The sequence below is a fragment of the Linepithema humile genome, chromosome 4, assembly GCF_040581485.1.
Source record: "Linepithema humile isolate Giens D197 chromosome 4, Lhum_UNIL_v1.0, whole genome shotgun sequence".
NCBI classification, from domain to species: domain Eukaryota; kingdom Metazoa; phylum Arthropoda; class Insecta; order Hymenoptera; family Formicidae; genus Linepithema; species Linepithema humile.
This window is the reverse complement of record NC_090131.1, coordinates 4,751,287-4,776,858: the sequence shown is the minus strand read 5'-3', so window position 1 is coordinate 4,776,858 and position 25,572 is coordinate 4,751,287. Positions and strand designations below refer to the sequence as shown.

General features: G+C 26.1%; 2 protein-coding genes across 9 annotated transcripts; both read left to right on the top strand.

Moving 5' to 3' along the window:
* Positions 1–66: 66 nt before the first annotated feature.
* On the top strand, positions 67–15,652 carry LOC105671893 (aminopeptidase N-like). Of its 5 annotated transcripts, XR_010889829.1 has the most exons (15): positions 67–718; positions 863–1,009; positions 1,117–1,628; positions 1,989–2,450; positions 2,897–3,059; positions 3,214–3,361; positions 3,742–3,823; positions 4,102–4,496; positions 5,829–6,094; positions 6,271–6,473; positions 6,619–6,936; positions 7,088–7,157; positions 7,360–8,323; positions 8,622–8,793; positions 10,205–10,265. XR_010889829.1 is itself a non-coding variant. In XM_067353581.1 (13 exons), exons 2-13 carry the CDS (start codon positions 968–970, stop codon positions 15,261–15,263), a joined length of 2,799 nt encoding a protein of 932 aa, XP_067209682.1. In that variant the 5' UTR covers positions 67–718; positions 863–967; the 3' UTR covers positions 15,264–15,652. The 5 variants fall into 5 exon arrangements, 4 of the variants coding, with proteins under 4 accessions (XP_067209682.1, XP_067209683.1, XP_067209684.1 ...); XM_067353581.1 differs by lacking the exons at positions 7,088–7,157; positions 7,360–8,323; positions 8,622–8,793; positions 10,205–10,265 and adding exons at positions 14,857–14,926; positions 15,126–15,652; XM_067353583.1 differs by lacking the exons at positions 67–718; positions 863–1,009; positions 1,117–1,628; ... (7 more) ...; positions 6,619–6,936; positions 7,088–7,157 and adding exons at positions 10,774–11,223; positions 11,551–11,713; positions 11,874–12,012; ... (5 more) ...; positions 14,857–14,926; positions 15,126–15,652 and having other exon boundaries at positions 7,503–8,323; positions 10,205–10,704.
* A 370-nt stretch (positions 15,653–16,022) lies between these two features.
* Positions 16,023–25,038, top strand: RpL6 (ribosomal protein L6). 4 transcript variants are annotated; one of them, XR_010889832.1, is made up of 14 exons: positions 16,023–16,187; positions 17,613–18,112; positions 18,182–18,631; positions 18,956–19,118; positions 19,285–19,423; positions 19,590–19,671; positions 19,913–20,292; positions 20,942–21,216; positions 21,385–21,599; positions 21,731–21,901; positions 21,995–22,057; positions 22,141–22,210; positions 22,430–23,371; positions 23,826–24,028. XR_010889832.1 is itself a non-coding variant. In XM_012366551.2 (4 exons), the coding sequence occupies exons 1-4, from the start codon at positions 23,360–23,362 to the stop codon at positions 24,992–24,994; spliced, it is 837 nt and encodes a 278-aa protein (XP_012221974.1). In that variant the 5' UTR covers positions 23,275–23,359; the 3' UTR covers positions 24,995–25,038. The 4 variants fall into 4 exon arrangements, 2 of the variants coding, with proteins under 2 accessions (XP_012221974.1, XP_012221975.1); XR_010889831.1 differs by having other exon boundaries at positions 21,731–22,057; XM_012366551.2 differs by lacking the exons at positions 16,023–16,187; positions 17,613–18,112; positions 18,182–18,631; ... (7 more) ...; positions 21,995–22,057; positions 22,141–22,210 and adding exons at positions 24,230–24,503; positions 24,648–25,038 and having other exon boundaries at positions 23,275–23,371; positions 23,826–24,029.
* The last annotated feature ends 534 nt before the right edge of the window (positions 25,039–25,572 follow it).

Here is a 25,572-nt window from a genome sequence, read left to right as displayed (position 1 = left end):
TATACAAATATTAGTAATATATTTATTTATAATCTCTAGTAAATTATAAATTTTCGTTGCGTTTGTTATCCCTTCTTTTTGGCTTTTTTTTTATTCATTAAAGATTTATTATTCTTTTAACATTGTATAATCTGTCATAATAAAGTTTAATAATTTATTTTTGGACGAGTTAATCCCCCATTTTGTTCGTAGTAATATCGTCCCATTTGTTCGTAGTAATATATAAAAAATTATAATTTATTAAATCTGTAATATTATATAATTCAATATAAATTGACTTTGTACAAAATAATAAATTTTATTATTTTGATATACAATAATTCTAAAAATTATTTATTTAAAAAGTATAATTTTTTACATATTTCTTATATTTTCTATAACAGTAGTTAAAAGCAACTTAAAAATTTGCTTTCCTTATTTAACGCACAAATTTGTCCGTTGAAATATTAAAATTTATTTGCTTCTCTGTTGGTTAGCAGTGTTTACTACCGAGTGACCTTTTAGCAACTATTTACATGACATAATGTATGTGTTAAATTAGCTACCATATCTATCAGCTGCCAATGCCTTTCTCAGTGTTCGGTGATTTCTCGAAACAGTAAGATAGCGAATGAGTTTATATATCTAAGGCGTTTACATTTGAAACGGTGTATTGTATTAATTGTAATTAGTATAAATAATTAATTCTACAAACTACGCACAACTTTAATATACTTAGGTGAGTTAATAAAAAAAGCATGAAATATTTCTCAATATAAGTATAGAAAAATTTTTAAATACTTTTTTTAGAAGCATTTTTCAAAGTTATCAAATCAACTAATGTTTTCTTTAATTTTTCTGTTGTTTAATTTTGCGCTCTCAGCTGAATTACAGTTGACGGTTTATTTTATGACTGTTTTGGAATAAAAATTAATTAAACGGATATCGTCAACTGTTTAAAAATAATCGTCAAAAGCGTATTATTTTGATGTTTTTCGGATTTCTTCAACAATTTCAGTTGCATTTAAAGGTTTCTTAAAACATTTATATTTTGAATAAAATTTTGTTGTATATAATATTAATACTATACACGTTTAACAAAATGTTCTATTTTCAATAAAATAATTTCTCTTGCAGAAATTTCTGTTACGTGACATAGAAATTAAAATGACACAACAAAAGCTTTCAATATTTGTGAAATTTATGTTAATTGTTACAATAGCTTTTTTCGCTGCTATCAATGCCGAAGATAACGTTGCAATTACTTATAATTTGCCAAACAATATAGTACCGCATTATGACGTCAAATTAATATTTGATTTCGATGAAAAGATTTTAGTGGGCGATTGCAATATTACTATTTTTATTGAAAGTCTAACAACAAATTTAACTATACCTTCAGGGATTTTTTCCATACTTAATGTTGTTTTAATTGACCATTTTTATGAAAGAAGAATTTATATTTCAAAGTATTGGATCATCAATAAACCGCATGTGCTTATTATTGATTTTACTAACGTAAAATCGCCAAAAAAGCATCCACAGTTTTTGATACCTGGGAAATATACTTTAACAATAACATATATACATCACATAAATGATAACACAAATGACTTCTCTGAAACTTTATTTCAAAACCAAGATGAAATGTAAGTAAAAAATGTTCATAACATTTTGTTATATTATAAATAACAGTTGCTATTATTCTTCACAATATATGTTCACTATATTCATCGTCATCGTGCCTAAAATTGTTAACTACAAAAATGATTTAAAGTTTTTTAAAATATTGCTTAAATGTATACAACATTACGCACACAATTTGTCGATTTTGAGAGATACAAATATGTTTCAATGGGTACATTTAGAACAATTTACGTAGAAATGTGATAAATAGTTGAATTATTCAAAACCTGACATTTTTCAGTCTATTCTTAATCAATTCTCGATCAAATTATAATCAAAATTTTATTTCAAAAATAAATAAATAAATTATTGTTAAAATATAGGTTGACTGCAATAAAAAATAATGATAATGATAATACGATGCATGAAATAATGATAGCTCGACAATTATTCCCGTGTTGGGATGAGCCAGAATTGAAAGCCACCTTCAAAATTTCCATCAAGCATCATAGAAAATACACAGCTGTATCAAATGCACCAATACAAAAAATAAAACTAGATGAAAATGACATGATGTGGACGCACTTTAAAAATTCATCTTTCATACCCGTTCAACGTTTAAGAGTTATAATATCCACGTTCACTGCAATTTCTATATATGCAAACGTCACATTTTGGTGTGGAAGTAACATGACACAATATATATATTTTGCGATGAACGTTGCCGAACGAGCCTTAAATTTTTTCAAAAAACAAAGTACGATAGAAATACCAGAAATGAATTATCTTGTATTTTCGGATGTTGAATACAGCAGCTTTGAAACACGGAATTTCATTTTTCAAAGGTAATATCCGTTATTAAGAATTATTTAGACCAAATAAAAAAACATAAAAAAATTTAACAATTTTTTAAAACAGATAGATATACATATTTTTATGTCAATACGTTAATTAAGAAACATCTAAAATTTATACAATGTTACTTGCATCACATCAAAAAAGTATTTTTATGTTTACTCTAAGTAAAAAATTTTGAAGTAATTATTCTGTATATTAAATTGGACTTCAATTTAGTTTTTAGTAGGAACGGCATGTAAAATAACTATTCATTTTATATTGTACAAATAAACGCGAGTGTTATGAAATTTTTTTTATTATATGAATAATATTGAAAAAACTTATCAAAGTTTTTCTCTTCCAAACTCTATTCTTTTCTACAAAAAAACAAACAATTGCAAGAAACGTTTATAAGATTGTTGATAAATTACTATTATTTGAAAACAATTTTCAGGAAGGAATATGTTACATACAACGAACAATTGCATCCTCATAGGCGTAAAATAGAAGTGGCACAGTTAATAGTTCGTCAAATGGCATTTGTTTGTTTTGGCGATGCATTTTTATGGACAAAAAATGGTTTTGCTACATTTTTTGAACTGTATATTTTGAATGAGGTTGTTTGAATAAATATTTTTTATCGATATAGTACATTTTTCAAACTACTGAATAAAACAGTCAAAAAGTTTATCAGCAACGCTGAATATGTGTTACAACTATAAATATATTTTTCAATAAAATATTTATTTCATCACGTATCAATTTTTTCAGATTTTTCCACAATATCGCCCAATGGATTTATTTGTCGTGGAAAGACAACAGGAACTTTTCCGGCTCCATACTTTTTCTAATATGAATTCTTTTAGATTAAACATTCATGAAATTGATACACTTAGGTTTTTTTCATATTATTCAAAAAGTAAGTTCAAAAAACAATAACTAGAAAATGATATGTAATTGAGATAATATAATTAAAAAATATTGATAAATATACGCACTAACGGATCCTGATGTCGATAATAGGGGAGGATTTGACCTGCTTTAATGCATTTTTTACCAAGATTCTTGAAACGGATTCAGCAAAATTGATTTTTTTTTAACTCTTAAGAAGGGGGGGGGGTTAACCCCAAAACCCTCCCCCCCCCCCAGGATCCGCTAGTGAATATACCTATATTCCTTAATTTTATGACGAAATACAAAAAATGAATTTTTTATTGTAATTAATGCATGAATATCGTTATTAAAAATAAATATACCACAAAATACTAAATAAGTACTTTATAATTTTAATTGTTACAGTATTAGTTATATGGCGCATGTTATATCATATAATGACTCGTAATGTATTTTGGATTGGTATCAACACGTATGTAAACATGCAGTGAGTAATATCATTTATATCTTTTAATAGTAATGATTATTATGTAAAAAATGGGAGCAGTAAAACTGATGACATGCTTATCAAACTCTATATCAAGAAACATGGAAATTAACAGTTTCAATACATAAAATCCGTCAATCGTTTCAAATCTATCGGTTGCTTTTGGTTACTTTTCATGTAAAGAATTTTAAACACAATGCATTGCGGAATTATTATTAATAGTAAATAATGTAATTTTAAAATTAATAATAAAGATTTTTGCAATGTTAATTTTTCAGGAATAATCTGACAGACGCAACAGATACTGATGGTAAATTTAATATTACATCGGCATTTTTGGCTGCTATGCACAAGGCTCTAAATGTAACGAATAGCACACTCAATATAATAGATTTTCGCGATTCTTGGTTAACAGAAGCACATTATCCCATACTGCATGTGGCAAGAAATTATATCTATAACATAACAATAATCTCGTATACTAATTATCATCGTGCATTACTTAATGACAATAGATTATTTTCAATATATGTGACATATACGTCGGAATCAATTATGAACTTTGAGACATTAAATGTCAAAGAATTCGTCTGGCTAACTCCAATAACACCGCATTATTATGTACCTAAGATTGACAATAAGGATTGGATTATAGTCAATTTACAACAAACTGGTAAATATTAAACACGTACTATATTGTTCTGCCGTCTTTATTTTTTATAATTTACGTTTTATTATCCCATGCTCGGTAAACAGATGTATAACTTTTTTTTATCTGAAAATTTATATTTGGTTGATATTATTCAAAACTGAAAATTATATATTAATATATGTAGTCACAATTATACACTACTCATAACAATCAGGCGGTCAAGAATAATCGTTGAAAGAAAGCAATCTTAAAAATAATGTAACTTCGCGAAAAATTAAAGTTTTTCAATTCAAACTTTTTCTTTCTTTTGATCGTTTTATTGGCACTGAAGAACACACATCTAATGTTCGAGAAATAAAAGTTTATTACAATAAATGATATAGAATGATATATAAACGTTTAATGAAGTTCGCGGCACTTAAAATATAAGAATACTGAATATCAGAACTTCTATAATTTAACAGACAAATCAAGTATTAATGTTCTTGCTAAGACCTTGCGCAAAATAGACTAAATCACTTTAATTTTACTTAGTTATTTGACCTTATATCTGTAAAACATTATAACATACATCATACATATACATACATACATACATCATACATTGTACATATATCATAAACGCATAAACTCACATAAACTCTCATAACTATCATAAACTCACATACATATATACATCATACATTGTACATATATCATAAACTCACATCTTTCCGCGCATTTGTCTGAGCTTTACATTAAGGGGAAAGTAATTATGGAAAGTAAAGTATACTTCTTCAAACTTTAATTCAAATTGAGACCTAATCCAGCACTTTCAAATACTCTTTACTAATTCTTTTTTTTTTTACAAAACGATACGATGATGGGTACGTCAAAATAAAAATTTTCAACGCGACTTTGCAACATTACACCTGGCTTGTAAAAAATCGTCGAATATTTCTGTTAATTGCATTTCGTAATAAAATTTCCTTAACAAAATTTTTTTTCAGTTCGTGTGATTGTTGATCGCTATGCGATTTTCTTTGATTGAGTTATCGATTCCGCAAAAAACTTTGTCTTAATCATTTTAATCGGACCTTCCTCCGCGACAATATACCGAGTTAAAGAAAAAGATAATATATGCAATTTTTTATATGTTTTTTCAATCTAATTTTTTATTTTAAAAAATTGGGCCAAAAAGCAATATTAGCATTTGGAAGTCTAACTTTTAGTAATGTAATTTATTATACATTTTATTCAGAAGAATAAATTATTTGAGAAAATGTTTAGAAGAAAATAATGATATTTGCAAACATTTCTTGACAAATTTGATACAGACAATTTTATTTAAAAAATATTATTTTTGTGTCATAGGATACTATCGCGTCAATTATGATGAGGATAACTGGAAAAAACTTGCGAACTATTTATATGAAAATCATGCCAATATACATGTTCTCAATCGAGCCCAAATCATCGATGATGCATTTTATTTTGTTCAGCAAAGAGAACTCAATCTTACCATGTTTTGGAGTATTACAAATTATCTATATAAAGATACGGACTATGTAGCATGGTATCCTATGATTAAAGTTATTGAATATATGACGTGTGTTTGGGCACTTCCAGATGATATAATTGTAATATGATATAATAATAATAGTAAATTTTTGCAAAAAAGAATAATATATAATATTAAATCATTGTATACATATAAAAGGAGTTTAAATTAATGTGTATATGTGTAAATATACTTATGTCATCTTTCTCAAAAATGACAATAAATTTAATATTACTGTTATATAACAATTTTTAGAAGAATATTAGCGAAATATTCCGTCAACTTCTGCTGAGGTTAAAATACAGTGACGAAATATATGACAGGGAGTTAACTAGACGTTTAAGAGAAGAATCGATAAAATGGGCATGTGTTCTCAATGCACCGGAATGTAGAATAATAGCCAACTTACAATTAAAAAAACATATTGAAAGTAGAAGTACATATTCTGTACAAGACAAGTAAGTTGTTTTACAACCACCATATTTGTATAAACAAGTTTCGTGACATTATTTACTATATGCTTAGTAAATTATTTAAATATTAAATTTTAAAATATTGTAGTTAAATGTTGTATAAAATATTTCTTTTTTTCTGATAATGCAGACTTGGACAGAATTGGAAAGAATGGATATACTGTAAAGGTTTAATGACAGCAAATAATAGTATTTGGCTCATGGTGTTTCATGAATGGAATGCAACATCCGACAATACAATTTTAGAATACTTAACTTGCTCTACAAATCCTGATGTTATTAAAAGTTATTTGTCATTAGTAAAGAGTAATGTTTCTTATTTAAGAGTAACAAACAGTAAAATGAACATTAATATTATTCTCCTTATTATTGCCAAACATGCAAGAAATGATATAGTACTTGATTATATATTGAATCATTTAGAATTCTTCGACTTAAGTGGAAAAAGGTGATTACGTTTTTTTATAATATATATATTTTAACTTATTATTATTATATATATATATATATATATATATATATATATATATATATATAATGTATTTTAACATTTATGAATATTTGTTATGTTTGTAAAATATATTACTTTGCTTTTGTAGGCATGTTGACGAAATTGCCGTATTAATTGTTATCATAACGCACGAGCATGATGTTGAACAATTCAAAAAGGTATATTTTTCTATATGCGTATAACGTTTTCATTACTTGACTCTTTTATATTGAGCTTATTTATGTTTACTTTGTGACATACATAGATGATATTTCACCCAAATGCATTTAACGTATCAATTTAGAATTTCTTTTTTTGTAGTTAAAAAAAAATACTATATATTTATTAATATGTGTTATATCATGAAATAATCTGTTTTAGGTAATTAAATTCGTCAAAAATAGTTTGAATAAATATTTAATTAATCCTGTCGAACAAAAAATCAAAAATCGAGAAATGGAATACAATAGAAAAGTCGACAGATACAAGTTTCTCAGTCTAGACACGTTCTAATGATGCAATAAAAGCCAAATATTTAAATTGATAGAAGATAATAATTTTACTTGTTTCTCGCAAGCATTCATATATTAATCGTTCGTTTATGTAATCATCTTCTTATTGTTATACTTATCGACATAATGTCCGCATATATAAATTTCTTTGTATTAATTCACTACACTGACGTATGGTCTGTGTTTAGACGTGTGTGATCAGATCACACATCAGTATCACATTATTCTGTTACCATAACGCGGGATAGCTGCAATCCATTCTTTCATATTTGATATCACTCTATTCATTGTTTTCGTTTCAATAAAATTTAATTTATTTAAAATTTAGTACATATTAAAAATCATATTTATATTAGGAAATAAATATTTTTTGCAAATTTTGCATTATTGATAAATGTTAGTCATGCTTTTGACATCAATATTGTTCAATATTGATAATTGCATGAATATCAATGTTATATATGGTCTCTATTCTGCTTTTGTAAATTAATGGATATTGGTAACAGCTTTTGACCTTTTAATATCTGGCAGAATCTGCGCGCGGTTACGTCATTAACTTTTTAATAAAATAAATAAGTAAAATTATTTTTTTAACCTGTTCGGCAAAAGAAAGATTTTCTAGATTTGCTGTTTCGGAAAAATTGCCAAGTAAACGCATTATTTGACGAAAAAGTATTTTAATAAAATCAAATGCAAAATAATAATAATACAAAATAAATAATATTTATTGTAATGTAATAAAATATATTATATAATACAATAAATTATACAATATGCAATAGATGTACAATACAATGTATTATGCATACTTTGACAAATTTAGTGCACGTAAGGTAAATGTACTTATAATTTAATATAAATTAATTTTGTACAAAAAAAAATTAAATTTTATTATTTTGATATACGATAATTCTAAAAATTATTTATTTAAAAAATATAATTTTCACATATTTGCTATATTTCCTCTAACAGTAGTTAAAAGCAACGTAGAAATTTACTTTTTAAATTTATACACAAATTATCTGATTAGATATCAACAGTCATTTGTTTATCCATGTTTTTAGTACAGTGTTCGATACTGTGTAATGTAACCTTTTAGAAACTATTTACATTATGTATTTATTATGTTAGCTGCCAATATTCTTCTTAGTGTACGGGGACTTCTCGAAGCAGTAAGATAGCGATTAAATTTATATATCTTTAGCACTCGCAATTCAAGACAGTGTACTGTACTATTGTTACAAATTGTTAATTGTTACGAAGTACCGCAATTTAAATTTTCACATAATTTTAATATATATAGGTGAGTTACCACATGTGGAAGATTTCTCATTAAATATTCCAAAAATTTCGAAAGCATAGCAAATACGGCTCTACACTGTTAATAACGTATTCTTCAGTGCTAACATCTTTTACTATTCGCGTTTACTTTCTTTTTTTTTTTTAATTTATACTACAATAACTCAGATAACATAAAATTAATCAAGCAATTGTTTTAATGTAATATTTTTGTATTAAATATATGCCATATGTTAAGAATTAATTATTTCAATATTTGCAAAAGTTATTGATTTGATTCTGTTCCTTGAACTTAGTGTACATATAATTACACCAAAAAAATACTTAATATTGTAAAAATGCAATTTTTATTAAAAATAAGTAATTAAATTATAGGAGTAAACAAGAAGCAAGGCTCGGCCAAGGCTCGGTGCCTGTGCTAAATATATTATAAAAACAATTTTAAAAATATTAACGTTTCGACCACAATTTGGTCTTTTTCAAAATTCAATGATTTAAAATATTATTTCAAATAAAATAACAAACGCTTTCGGATTAATATAAAAAAGTAATTTCTCATCGTTTATGTGTTTCAAAAAAATTCGCATCGCTGATCTTATATTATATGTCGTAATGAAATAGAATCCCATCCAGTTCAATAAATAACAAAATAAATTTTTTTTTAGTTTTATAGTTACAAACTTTTAATGAAAATTTTGGTGATTTACAACATTCGAGATATTCTTCAGTCAAGGAAGAGTCAAAAATGTACTCAGCTAATTATAAAACTAAACTTAATGTGTCAAAAGATAGAAAACAAGTAACTTGTGTAACAGTGAATTTTTCACTAAAAGTTTTTAACTATGAAACTGAAAAAGAAATTTATTTTTTTATTTATTGAGCTGGAAAAGATTCTTTTTCATTACGACATATAAAATAAAATCGGCGATGCGAATTTTTATGAAACACATAAGCGATGAGAAATTACTTTTTTATATTAATCCGAGAATGTTTTTTAATTTATTCGATGCAATATTGCAAATCGTCGAATTCTGAAGAAGACCAAATTGTGGTCGAAACGTTAATGTTTTCAAGATTGGTTTTATAAAATATTTAGCACGAACACTTAGCCTTGATCGTTTTACTTCCTGTTTACTCATTTAATTTTAAATTTATGTTAGCCTTTGATTACAGTTTCTGTATTTAATTTCTATTTAATTAAATTATGTTTTTTGTAAGATTTTGTGTAACATCTTGTATTCAAAATTTCGCTCTTTTCCAACGCTACTAGAAATAATTTTTTTTTTTAATATTCTACTTCGCATTAGAATGATTAACTGTAATCTTTTATTTATTATATATTTTTTGCGATATAGCGGTTAAGTGCTTTGTACTCGCAAATGTGTCTCTCTTTAATCAATAAATTCTTCTTGCAGATGCTTTAAATGGAAATTACTATGGCATTCCGACAAGTTCTGTTAAACGTCGAATTAATATTCATCGTGATAATTATACTATCTATTGCAAAATTTACAAAAAATGATACTAAAACTAATTGCAATACTTTGAATGACACTGATATAATACCATTTAATTATAAGGTTAATATAAAATTTGACCTATACAGAAATATTATTTTTGGTAAATGTTATACCACAATAAAAGTTTGTCGACCAACGAAAAATATCACTATCATGGGCTCAGAGACTTTTGCTATAGTTAAAATTAATTTATTAAACAACGATAATTATCAAACTATAGACATCTCAAAATATTCTTTTATCGACAAAACGTACATTCATCTTGATTTTACCCAGTCTTCAATAGATTTTTTATCTCCTGGTACGTATATCTTAACAATTATATACGACCGTACCATATTAGATGGCGGAGACTTTTCCGAATTTTTCTACACACATAAAGAAGAAAAGAAAGTGTAAGTTAATATAATCAATTATTAATCAAATTAAAATTTTATATTAATCACACATATAACATAAAATAGATTAAACAACAAAGGTAGTATGATAATAAAAGCACGACAACTATTTCCATGTTTGAACGAGTCGGTATTTAAATCAACCTTTCACATTTACATCAAGCATCATAAAAACTACACATTTTTATCCAATCTGCCGATAAACAAAAAAGTTGACGATTTGAATGACATGCTGTGGACTCTGTTTGACACATCATCTTTAATGTCCGTTGAACATTTAACATTTAAGATGACAACATTGTATTATGACTTAAATAATTTTTCTCTTGATGCAAATCTCAAATTTTGGCATAGAACAGAGATAACAGAACAGATGCAATATGCAAAAATCTATGCTTCTAAAATTCTGAATTATTTGGCAGAAAAAAATAAAAAAAAATTACCAGAACTGAATTACATTATAATTAGGGACTATCAGTTTAATCACGGAAAGGTAAAGGGATCTATTCTATTAAGGTAATACTAATTGAATAGAACCAAATTGAATAAATTATAAATAATAAACAATAAACATATTAAATTATAATATTCTAAAAAATATTTATTTTAATGTTAGAATGATTATTAGAAAACAACTAAAACATACCACTTACATTTTTACTGCCAAATTTAACTTTATTACTGATTTATCCTTAAATTTATTATTAACTAAATATAATTAATGTTTATTTGTGTCATCGTAATAATTTGTATTTACTATAACGACAAAACACAAATTTATTAAGTTGCATAATTATAACAAAAATTTTGGGTATATTTGTAACATTTAAAAACAATTTTCAGGGAAGAAGATGTTCTTTATAATGAGACATTAGATCATGTTGTCCGCAAAATGGAAATAGCAAACTTAATAGCACATGAAACGATATCTTATTGGTATGATGATGTGTTTCTATGGGCAAAAGACGGATTTATTGCATTTCTTGCAGCACATACTTTGCATCAGGTTTTTTTATACTCTTACTAATATACTACATTTTCAGACTTATTAATATTAACGATCAAATGTTAATAGCAGCTGTTTGCAGCGCTAAATACATGTTGCCAAAATTCAAATATATTTCTCTACTACCTATACATATTTACTCGATCATGTCACTTTACAGACTTACTTGTATCACATGAATTTATTTGTCGTCCAAACACTACAGGAGTCTTTACGACTCGATGATTCTTTTCATCCATCATACTTCGCATATGACTCTATAGTTCATCCATATAGATCATCTCATCATTACATAAAATGTAAGTTTAAATAAATAAATGTAATTAAAATATTATTTATAATTATAAGAAATATAATTTTAAAATATTCATTATTATACGTAAATTCTTAAATTTGCAAGTAATAGAATATAAAAAAACTTAACTACAAATCGATTCAAGTACAACTTGCTTGTACATAAAATTTATTATAAGTATATTAAGAGTAAAAATTAATACTATTCTAAAATACTAATTACTATTATGTCAATAGTGATTAATACTATATTAAAAGTAAAAAGAAACTACTTAATAATTACTTTATAATTTGAATTTTTGCAGCATCCGTTATATGGCGTACGTTATATAATATAATATCTGATGATGTGTTTTGGACAGCTATCAACAGATATGTAAACACACTGTGAGTAAAATTTTTTTATATGTTTTAATAGTGTCAATGATGTAAAAAATGTGAACAACAAAATATACATGACATGCTTCAAATTCTACTATTCAAAAACATAGAAGTTAATTGTTTTCAATTTATCAACAACTTTTAGTTATCCTTTTCCGTTCCTAGTTATCCAGAAAGATTTTTATTCAACACATTGTAGATTTATTATTAATAGTAAATAATTGATTAATAGTAAATAATTGATAAAAAAAATTTTTGAAATTAATTTTTCAGAGATAGTCGAACAACCGCGACAGATACTATGAATTTATCTGACGTGTCATTTTGGATTGTTCTGGAAAGTGCTCTGAATGAAACGAATAACACATCTAACTTTAATATGACAGATTTGATCTATAATTGGTCAATGGAAGGATATTATCCTACACTGTACGTGACACAAAATAATTCGAAGACATTAATTACATATAGTAATTATGAATATACATTTATTTTTGGCATGAAGCGATATCCAGTTTATGTGACATATTCATCAAAATCAATCTTATATTTTGAGTCATTACATTACTGTTGGCTATCTCCATTACAACCGTACTGTTATTTACTTGACATTGACAGTAATGAGTGGATTATAGTCAATTTACAACAAATTGGTAAATATTAAACAGTAACTTTATTATTCTATTGTTTTATTTTCTAATTGACGTTTTCTTATTCCATGTTTAATTATTAGAGAAACATGATTTTTCTGTTTATTTGATATTTCAATATATGTAACCACAATTATACACTGTTTCACAACAATTTAGCAATCAAGAAGAATTGTTTTAATAAAAGCAATCTTCTAAGCATTGTAACTCTGTAAAAAATTATCGTATTTTAATTTAAAAGAAATCATTTTCCAACTTAAAATGTTTTTTCTCATTTAGTCATTTTATCGACAATGAAGAACACACACTTAATGTTCGGTAAATGAAAGTTTTTTAAATATAAATGTAGAGTGATATATATGGGGTCAGGCAAGAAAACGGGCGATTATAAATAGACGATTATTAACTTTTGCATATTTATTAACAACTTTTTATGTAAAAAATCTCAAACACGTAGTTTGCCATTTGTGTTTAGAAGATAACATCGCGCAAGTTACTTCTATTCATTAATTTGTTATTAATTTTGCAAATATTTTATTAAGAAAATAAGTTATTTAAGAAAGTATTTAAAAGGAAATAATGATATTTGCAAGCACTTCTTCATAAATTTGTTGAGGATACTTTAATAATAGAAATATTATTTTTGTGTCATAGGGTACTATCGCGTCAATTATAATGAGGATAACTGGCAAAAACTTCAGTATTATATGTACTTTGTAAATTATACCCACATTTCTGTTTGCAATCGAGCCCAAATCGTTGATGACGCCTTTCATTTTATGATCAGAGGACAACTCAATTTCGATTTGTTTTGGGATGTTACAAGTTTCCTCTTAAGAGATACAAACTATGTAGCATGGTATCCTATGATTAAAGCTGTTGAATATATGGCGTGTATGTGGTCATTTAAAGGTGATATAAGTGTAAAGGTAAATTATAATAATAGTAAATTTCCACAAACAAAAATATTATATAATATTAAAACACTGTATACATATAAAAAGAGTTCAAATTAATATGAATATGTGTAAATATTCTTATGTCATTTTTTTTTTAAATAACAATAAATTTAAAATTTTTGTTTTTTAACAATTTTTAGAACAAAATTAAATACATGTTCCATGGACTTCTGTTGAATATAGAATACGATGACACAGATAGTGATGACGATTTTACTAAATGTTTAAGAGAAGAAGCGATAAAATGGGCATGTATTCTCGATGCTTCTGACTGTAGAAAAACAGTCACCTCTCAATTAGAAAGACATCTTGTAAATTCTGCAGGAGACGAGTAAGTTGCTATTGTATAAATAAATTTTATGGCATTATTGCCCTATGCTAAATAAATTATTTTTTACTATTAAATTATAAAACATTGTAAAGAAATATTTATATAGAATATTTCTTTTTTTCTGTTAATGCAGATTTTTAAGACGGAACGAATGGTTATACTGTAAAGGTTTAATGGCAGCAAACATCAGTATTTGGCGAATGGTGTGGAATAAATGGGATTCATCATTCGATAAAAAATTTTTAGAATACTTAACTTGCTCTACAAATACTCTCACTATTAGATCGTATTTGATTATATTAAGCAAAGATAATTTTTTTCCGTCATACAATAAAGCGAAAATTGCTAATATTTTTCTCCTTATTTTTGCAAAACATGCAAGAAATAATGTAGTACTCGATTTTATATTCAACAATACACAATTCTTCGATTTAAGTAAAAAAAGGTGATTACGTTTTTTTTATGAATATATTTCAATATTTATGAATATTTGTTATATTTGTAAAATGTATTACTTTGCTTTTGTAGGCATGTTGACGAAATTGCCGTATTAATTGTTATCATAACGCACGAGCATGAAGCGGAACAATTCAAAAAAGTATATTTTCTTATATGCGTATAACGTTATCATTACTTGACTCTTTTATTGAGCTTATTTATGTTTACTTTGTGATATACATAAGTGATATATCTGACCCAAATGCACTTAACATAGCAATTTAAAATTTTTTTTTGTAATTAAGGAAATTTTTATATATTTATTAATATTTTTAATATTATCAAATTATCTGTTTTAGATAAGTGAATTCGTTAAAAATAATCCGACAATGAATACAAAGCAAGTAGTTGATGCTGTTGAACACAAAATAGAAAAACGAAAAAAGGAACACAATGAGAAAGTCGAAATATACAGGCAAATCGATAGAATAATATAATGGAATAGACAAACAATTGAATCCATGAAGGATTCAATTTAAACAATAGTTTTTTACATGTTACTCACATGCATTCATTTATTAATCATTTTTGTAATTTTCTTTTATTGTTGTATTAAATATTTTTTCTCAATTTTAAAATGTTCCATTTTTGTTTTATATATTTCTAATGTTTTATTTTTCTCATATTTAACATTAATCAATATTTATATACGTATACAAATATTCGTAATTTTTAATCTCTTGTATTTATTTATAATCTCTAGTAAATTATAAATCTTCGTTGCGTTTGTTATCTTTTCTTTTTGGCTTTTTCTTTATACATTAAAAATTTATTATATTATTCTTTTAACATTGTAAAATCTGTCATAATAAAGTTTGATAATTTATTTCTGGACGAGTTAATTCCCCATTTTGTTCGTAGTAATATATAAAAATTTATAATTTAATAAATTAGTAATATTATAATTTAATATAAATTGATTTTGTACAAAAAAAAATTAAATTTTATTATTTTGATAAACAATAATTCTAAAAATGATTTATTTGAAAAGTATAATTTTTCACATATTTCCTATATTTCCTATAACAGTAGTTAAAAGCAACGTAGAAAATTACTTTTTAAATTTTATACACAAATTATCTGATTAGATATCAACAGTCATTTGTTTCTCCATGTTTTTAGTACAGTGTTCGATACTGTGTAATGTAACCTTTTAGAAACTATTTACATTATGTATTTATTATGTTAGCTGCCAATATTCTTCTTAGTGTACGGAGACTTCTCGAAGCAGTAAGATAGCGATTAAATTTATATGTCTTTAGCTCTCGCAATTCAAGGCAGTGTACTGTACTATTGTTACAAATTGTTAATTGTTACAAAGTATCGCAATTTGAATTTTCACATAATTTTAATATATATAGGTGAGTTACCACATGTGGAAGATTTCTCATTAAATATACCAAAAATTTCGAAAGCATAGCAAATACGGTTCTACACTGTTAATAACGTATTCTTCAGTGCTAACATTTTTTACTATTCTTTCACTTTCTTTTTTTTTTATTTATACTACAATAACTCAAATAACATAAAATTAATCAAGCAATTGTTTTAATGTAATACTTTTGTATTAAATATATGCCATACGTTAAGAATCAATTATTTCAATATTTGTAAAAGTTATTGATTTGATTCTGTGAAATTTGATTCTGTTCCTTGAACTTAGTGTACATATAATTACACCAAAAAAAAGCTTAATATTGTAAAAATGCAATTTTTATTAAAAATAAGTAATTGAATTATAGGAGTAAACAAGAAGCAAGACTCGGCCAAGGCTCGGTGTCCGTGCAAAGTATATTATAAAAACAATTATGAAAACATTAACGTTTCGACCACAATTTAGTCTTTTTCAGAATTCAATGATTTAAAATATTGTCTCGAATAAAATAACAAACTCTTTCGGATTAATATAAAAAAGTAATTTCTCATTGTTTATGTGTTTCAAAAAAATTCGCATCGCTGATCTTATATGATATATTGTAATGAAATAGAATCCCATCCAGTTCAATAAATATCAAAATAAATTTTTTTTTCAGTTTCATAGTTACAGATTTTTAATGAAAATTTCGGTGATTTTCGGACAACATTCGAGATATTCATCAGTCAAGGAAAAGTCAAAAATGTGCTCAGTTAATTATAAAACTAAACTTAATGTGTTAAATGATAAAAAACAAGTAACTTGTGTAACAATGAATTTTTCACTAAAAGTTTTTAACTATGAAACTGAAAAAGAAATTTATCTTGTTAGTTATTGAACTGGAGAAGATTCTTTTTCATTACGACATATAATATAAAATCGGCGATGCAATTTTTTATGGAACACATAAACGATGAGAATTATTTTTTTATATTGATCCGAAAGCGTTTTTTAATTTATTCGATGCAATATTGTAAATCGTCAAATTCTGAAAGGGACCAAATTGTGGTCGAAACGTTAATGTTTTCAAGATTGGTTTTATAAAATATTTAGCACGAACACCTAGCCTTGATCGTTTTACATCTTGTTTACTCCTTTATTTTTGAATTTATGTTAGCCTTTGATTACAGTTTCTGTATTTAATTTTTATTTAATTAAATTATGTTTTTTGTAAGATTTTGTGTAACATCTTGTATTCAAAATTTCGCTTTTTTCCAACGCTACTAAAACTAATTTTTTTTTCTCAAATTCTACTCCGCATTAGAATGACTAACTGTAATCTTTTATTTATTATTTATTTTTTGCGATATAGCGGTTAAGTGCTTTGTACTCGCAAATGTGTTTCTCTTTAATCAATAAATTCTTCTTGCAGATGCTTTAAATGGAAATTACCATGGCATTCCGACAAGTTCTGTTAAATGTCGAATTAATATTCATTGTGATAATTATACTATCTATTGCAAAATTTACAAAAAGTGATACTAAAACTAATTACAATATTTTGAATGACACTGATATAATACCATTGAATTATAATGTTGAAATAAAATTTGACGTATACAGAAATATTATTTTTGGTAAATGTTATACCACAATAAAAGTTTGTCGACCAACGAAAAATATCACTATCATAGGCTCAGAGACTTTTGCTATAGTTAAAATTCATTTATTTAACAACGATACTAATCAAACTATAGACATCTCAAAATATTCTTTTATCGACAAAACGTACATTCATCTTGATTTTACCCAGTCTTCAATAGATTTTTTATCTCCTGGTACGTATATCTTGAAAATTGTATACGACCGTATCATATTAGATGGCGGAGACTTTTCCGAATTTTTCTACACAGATAAAGAAGAAGACAAAGTGTAAGTTAATATAATCAATTATTAATCAAATTAAAATTTTATATTAATCACACATTTAACATAAAATAGATTAAACAACAAAGGTAGTATGATAATAAAAGCACGACAACTATTTCCATGTTTGAACGAGACGGTATTTAAATCAACCTTTCACATTTACATCAAGCATCATAAAAACTACACATTTTTATCGAGTCTCCCGATATACAAAAAAGTTGACGATTTGAATGACATGCTGTGGACTCTGTTTGACACATCACCTTTAATGTCCGTTGAACATTTAACATTTACGATGACAACATTGTATTATGACTTAAATAATTTTTCTTCTGATGCAAATTGCAAATTTTGGCATAGAAAAGAGATAACAGAACAGATGCAATATGCAAAAATCTATGCTTATAAAGTTCTGAGTTATTTGGCAAAAAAAAATGAAAAAAAATTACCAGAACTGAATTACATTATAATTAGGGACTATCAGTTTAATCACGGAAAGATAAAGGGATCTATTCTATTAAGGTAATACTAATTGAATAGAACCAAATTGAATAAATTATAAATAATAAACAATAAACATATTAAATTATAATATTCTAAAAAATATTTATTTTAATGTTAGTATGATTATTAGAAAACAACTAAAACATACCACTTACATTACTACCAAATTTAACTTTATTACTGATTTATCCTTAAATTTATTATTAACTAAATATAATTAATGTTTATTTGTGTCATCGTAATAATTTGTATTTACTATAACGACAAAACACAAATTTATTAAGTTGCATAATTATAACAAAAATTTTGGGTATATTTGTAATATTTAAAAACAATTTTCAGGGAAGAAGATGTTGTTTATAATGAGACATTAGATCATGTTGTCCGCAAAATGGAAATAGCAAACTTAATAGCACATGAAACGATATCTTATTGGTATGATGATGTGTTTCTATGGGCAAAAGACGGATTTATTGCATTTCTTGCAGCACATACTTTGCATCAGGTTTTTTTATACTCTTACTAGTATACTACATTTTCAGACTTATTAATATTAACGGCTGCTATCAAATGTTGATAGCAGTTGTTAGCAGCGCTAAATACATGTTGCCAAAATTCAAATATATTTCTCTACTACCTATACATATTTACTCGATCATGTCACTTTACAGACTTACTTGTATCACATGAATTTATTTGTCGTTCAAACACTACAGGAGTCTTTACGACTCGATGATTTTCATTATCCATCACACTTCGTATATGACTCTATGGTTCATCCATATAGATCATCTCATCATTACATGAAATGTAAGTGTAAATAAATAAGTGTAACTACAATATTATTTTTAATTAAAAGAAATATAATTTAAAAATATAATATAATTTAAAAATATTGATTATTATACGTAAATTTTAAATTCGTAAGTAATAGAATTTAAGGAAACTTAACCACTTACAATTTGAATTGTCACAGCATCTGTTTTATGGCGCACGTTATATAATATAATATCTGATGATGTGTTTTGGACAGCTATCAACAGATATGTAAACGCACTGTGAGTAATATCTTTTTATATGTTCTAATGGTGACAATAATGATGTAAAAATGTGAACAGTAAAATATAGATGACATGCTTCAAATTTCACTATTCAAAAACATAGAAGTTAATCGTTTTAAAGTTATTAGCTACTTTTAGTTACCTTTTACGGAAAGAATTTTAATCAACACATTGTGGAATTATTATTAACAGTAAATAATGTAATTGATAAAAAAAATTTTTTAAATTATTTTTTCAGAGATACTCAAACAAACGCGACAGATACTAATAATTTATCTGGCGTATCATTTTGGACCGTTCTGGAAAGTGCTCTAAATGAAACGAATAACACACCTGACTTTAATATGAAAGATTTGGTTGATAATTGGTCACTTGAAGGATATTATCCTACACTGTACGTGACACAAAATAATTCTAAGACATTAATCATATATAGTAATTATGAATTTGCAATAATTCTTGGCAAAAAGCAATATCAAGTGTATGTGACATATACATCAAAATCAGTCTTAAACTTTGAGTCATTACATTACTATCGGCTATCTCCATTACAACCGTACCCTTATTTACTTGAAATTGACAGTAATGAGTGGATTATAGTCAATTTACAACAAATTGGTAAATATTAAACAGTAACTTTATTATTCTATTGTTTTATTTTCTAATTGACGTTTTATTATTCTATGTTTAATCATTAAAAATATATATTTTCTATTATTTTGATATAATAATATATGTAACCACAATTATACACTGTTTCGCAACAATTAAGCGATCAAAAAGAATTGGTTTAAAAAAAAACACTTTTTTAAGCATTGATATTCCGTAAAAAATTATTGTATTTTAATTTAAAAGAAATCGTTTTTAAATTTAAAACTTTTTGTCTTATTTGGTCGTCTTATTGGCAATAAAGAACACACACTTAATCTCCAGCAAATAAAAGTTTTTTTACAATAAATGTAAAGGGATATATAAGGTCAGGCAGGAAAACAGGCGATTATGAATAAACAATTATTGACTTTTGCATATTTATTGACAATTTTTCATGTAAAAAATCTTAAACACGTAGTTTGTCATTTATGTTTAGATGATGATATCGCGCAAGTGAGCTAAATTCATTAAATTTAATATTAATTTTGCAAATATTTTATTTAAAAAATAACTTATTTCAGAAAATATTTAGAAGGAAATAATGATATTTGCAAGCATTTTTTCATAAATTTGTTGAAGATACTTTAATAATAAAAATATCATTTTTGTGTCATAGGATACTATCGCGTCAATTATGATGAGGATAACTGGCAAAGTCTTCAGTATTATATGTACTTTATAAATTATACCCACATTTCTGTTTGCAATCGAGCCCAAATCGTTGATGACGCCTTTCATTTTATGATCATAGGACAACTCAATTTCGACTTGTTTTGGGATGTTACAAGTTTCCTTTTAAAAGATACGGACTATGTAGTATGGTATCCTATGATTAAAGCTGTTGAATATATGGCGTGTATGTGGGCATTTAAAGGTGATATAAGTGTAAAGGTAAATTATGGTAATAGTAAATTTCCACAAACAAGAATAGTATATAGTATTAAAGCACTGTATACATATAAAAAAAGTTTAAATTATTATGTATATCTGTAAATTTACTTGTCATTTTTTTTTTAAATGAGAGTAAATATGAAATTCTTATTATTTAACAATTTTTAGAACAAAATTAAATACATGTTCCATGGACTTCTGCAGAATATAGGATACAATAATATTAATAATAGTATGGACGATAACGTATTTAATAATAGCGATTTTACTAAATGTTTAAGAGAAGAAGCGATAAAATGGGCATGTGTTCTCGATGTTCCTGACTGTAGAAAAACAGTCGCCTTACAATTAGAAGAACATCTTGTAAGTTCTGCAGGAGACGAGTAAGTTGTTATTTGTATAAATAGTTTTATGGCATTGTTGTCTTATGCTAAATAAATTATTTTAATATTATATTATAAAATATTGTAGTTAAATAATTATATCAAATATTTATTTTTTCTTGGTAATGCAGACGTTTGATACAAAAAGAATGGTTATACTGTAATGGTTTAATGGCAGCAAGCACCCATACTTGGCGAAAGTTGTGGGATAAATGGCATCATAATTATAATCATAATTTATCATCCGATAATAAATTATTAGAATACTTAACTTGCTCTACAGATCCTGTGAATATTGCACGGTATTTGTTAATTATAAAGGTAGATACAATTTATTCGATCGATAAAGCGTTTTTTGCTAATATTTTTCTTCTTATTGTTGCAAAACATGCAAGAAATAATGCAGTACTCGATTTTATATTCAACAATACACAATTCTTTGACTTAAGTGGAAAAAGGTGATTACGTTTTTTTTATGAATATATTTCAATATTTATGAATATTTGTTATATTTGTAAAATGTATTACTTTGCTTTTGTAGGCATGTTGACGAAATTGCCGTATTAATTGTTATCATAACGCACGAGCATGAAGCGGAACAATTCAAAAAAGTATATTTTCTTATATGCGTATAACGTTCTCATTATTTGACTTTTTTATTGAGCTTATTTATGTTTACTTTGTGACATACATAGGTGATATATCTGACCAAATGCACTTAACGCGCGCGCGCGCGCGCGCGTAGCAATTTAAAATTTGTTTTTCTGTAATTAGAAAAAAATATTATATATTTATTAATATTTTTAATATCATCAAATAATCTGTTTTAGATAAGTGAATTCGTTAAAAATAATTCGAAAATAAATACCAAGCGTGTGGTTGATGTTGTTGAACAAAAAATAAAAAAACGAAAAATGGAACACGATAAAAAAGTCGTAAATTACAGGCTCATCTCTCGATAGGGTATGATAAAAAAATAGATAAATAATTAAATCTACGAAGGATTCAATTCAAACAATAGTTTCTTACATGTTACTCACATGCATTCATATATTTATCATTTTTATAATCTTTTTCTATTATTTTATTAAATATTTTTTTTGAATTTTAAAATGTTCCATTTTTGTTTTAATTATTTCTAATATTTTATTTTTCTAATATTTAACATTAATTAATATTTATATTTGTATACAAATATTAGTAATATATTTATTTATAGTCTCAAGTTAATTATAAATTTTTGTTATGTTTGTTATTCCTTTTTTTTGGCTTTTTTTTTATGCATTAAACATTTATAATATTTATTATTATTTGAACATTATAAAATCTGTCATAATAGAGCTTAATAATTTATTTTTTGACGAGTGAATCTCTTATTTTGATCGTAGTAATATATAAAAATTTATATCAATAAATTTATAATTTAATTCAAATTGATTATGTCCGAATAAATATTAAATTTGTATTTTGACATATACATAATTCTAAAAATAATTTACTTTAAAAGTAAAATTTTTTACACATTTCCTGTAACCTGTTGAATATCGTGCAAAAACGGAATAGTGCTGTGTCGATTATGTCTCTTGCTGAAAAACAACTGTTCAATGATAAAACTTTGTTTATATAATCGATATATTGATATCGAAATATATCGATATTTATCGATATATATCGATTATCGAAATGTATCGATTATTGTTAGCTCAGTTCATTCCGCTAGATGTAGCTTTTGCAGAAGCTTCTCTTTCTTTCTGTGTTGGATGCACGTTACGGTAAGATTATAGTATGAGGGGTAATTTTATCGAAGGAATCTAATTGTTTTAACAAGAATTTATTGAATTTTATGAACGAATATTTTATAATTTACATGCAATCTATAAGTTAAACATTATATTTTTGCGATATGTTTAGATTTTTGTATCAAGTGTATATACGCATGATTTGTTTTTAGACATTTTAATTATAAGAAAATATCAATCTTTTCTAATTTTTAAAAACTAATTGCGGTTAGTATATTTATCAAGTTATGTTTACTTGCTGTACTTTTATATACTTGTGTTTTCTATCAGAATCGTGAGAAAAAGCATAATGTGACATAACCTCTAAACCACAGTGTTACTGTTGTGTGCGCCAACGTGAAGCAAATGTACTTACAGAATGTAGTTTACAATATGTTTGATCACATTTTTTTATGATTAAGTTTAATTTAAATCTTCATCTTTGCAGATGGCGGATGCAAAATCGGAATCGCCAGAGAAAAAGGCTGCAGCTGCACCTGCAGCTAAAGAAGGCGCAAAGGATAAGAAAAAGCCTTTACGGGGAAAACCAAGAAATTATGACTTAGGCAACGGCGTGTACAGATTCAGTCGTACACGTATGTATCATAAGAAAGCGATCTATAAATTCCTTGGCAAAAAGACTCCGAAGAAGGTAACGTTATTATATGTTTATTACTTATTTAATTATGTGCAAGCAAAAATATTGAATTATATTGCTCAACATTATTTTTGTGTGAAGTATTAAAATTGTAACCATTTGTAATTAATATAATTATGAAAAATTGATTAAGAATTTACATTATTTTTAAATAGTTGAATACAAATCTAATTTTAATGCTATACATATTGTAGGTTAAGCCAAAAAAGCCACTGACTATTGAAAAGCAAATTGGCGGTGACAAAAATGGAGAAAAGCGTATTGTACTTTTGAAAAAGAGGCGCGCTAATTATCCTACTGCAGATCCCGTCACTGTGCATCATGCTAAGAAGTGTTTCCATGAACACAGTCGATATTTGAGGCCCTCTCTAACACCTGGAGCAATTTGCATTCTGTTGGCTGGACCTCACAAAGGAAAGAGAGTTGTCTTTTTAAAGCAACTGAAGAGCGGTCTACTTTTGGTCACGGGTATGTCAATAAAATTTAAATATATTACTAGATGAATTAGTAATAAATCATTAAATTGTTAATTAGTAAATAAATTTATAATAAATTGTAACAAATTGTTGAAAGGTTTAACTATTATTTATAATTCTTGATTATTATTATTAGGACCATTCCTGATCAATGCCTGTCCTTTGCGAAGAGTCAGTCAAAATTATGTGATTGCTACATCGACGAAGCTGGACATGTCCGGTATCCAATTGCCCAAACACATCAACGATGATTACTTTAAAAGGAAACGTGACAAGCGTGCCAAGAAAGAGGAGGGCGATATCTTTAGCAAGAAGAAAGAGGAATACAAACCGAGCGATCAGAGAAAGGCTGATCAGAAAGTAGTGGACAAATTGGTGATCGATGCTGTTAAGAAACATCAAGATAAAAAACTGCTGTTTACTTATCTGTCGGCTATGTTTGGATTACGGAGTAGCCAGTATCCACACAGAATGAAGTTCTAAGCTTGCATCTTTGTGTTTTTCAAGGAAATAAAAATAAGACCATAGATCCTGCTTTTATTATCCTTCTCGTTTTAATAGGTATATGATACTTTTAATTACAATTTAATCTTAAATCGTAAAACTTTTACATATAGAATTATATTTTTTAAAGTTTTCGAAAGATGAAAATAAGCTTACGTGGAATTTTACATACATGTAACAGATATGTTACCTTACAAATTCCGCCTTCATTTCTGCTTTGATTGATTATTGCCAATCCCTGAAATAACAAAACTAATTTCAATAAACAAGGACTTTCCACATGTTTAATGTTTGTAAAAGAGAGAAAATAAATTTCGGTTGATTTTAGCTGTGTTACAGGCCGCTGTCATCTTGTAATGATAGGACTTTCTTGCTACTCTACATTTCATACACATTCATCAAACTAAGAGAAATCCGATCTTCCACAATTCCTCATAACACGAGCTTTACACGTTTGCCTTATCATCCTAACCTTGTCATCCTATCACTGAAGTTAGTGGAATCCTTATCAGGTATGAAATGAGTTCACTCAATATTGAATTATTGTTTATTTTATA

What these genes read in the sequence shown, in the direction of transcription:
- RpL6 (XM_012366551.2), top strand. An exon ending in GCAAAAAGACTCCGAAGAAG is followed by an intron (nt 24,030 to 24,229) that starts GTAACGTTATTA and finishes TACATATTGTAG; the next exon opens with GTTAAGCCAAAAAAGCCACT. An exon ending in CGGTCTACTTTTGGTCACGG is followed by an intron (nt 24,504 to 24,647) that starts GTATGTCAATAA and finishes TATTATTATTAG; the next exon opens with GACCATTCCTGATCAATGCC.
- LOC105671893 (XM_067353581.1), top strand. Translation starts at nt 968, where the DNA reads ATGTTTTTCGGATTTCTTCAACAATTTCAGTTGCATTTAAAG. An exon ending in TTTTTCATATTATTCAAAAA is followed by an intron (nt 3,362 to 3,741) that starts GTAAGTTCAAAA and finishes TAATTGTTACAG; the next exon opens with TATTAGTTATATGGCGCATG. An exon ending in AACACGTATGTAAACATGCA is followed by an intron (nt 3,824 to 4,101) that starts GTGAGTAATATC and finishes TTAATTTTTCAG; the next exon opens with GAATAATCTGACAGACGCAA.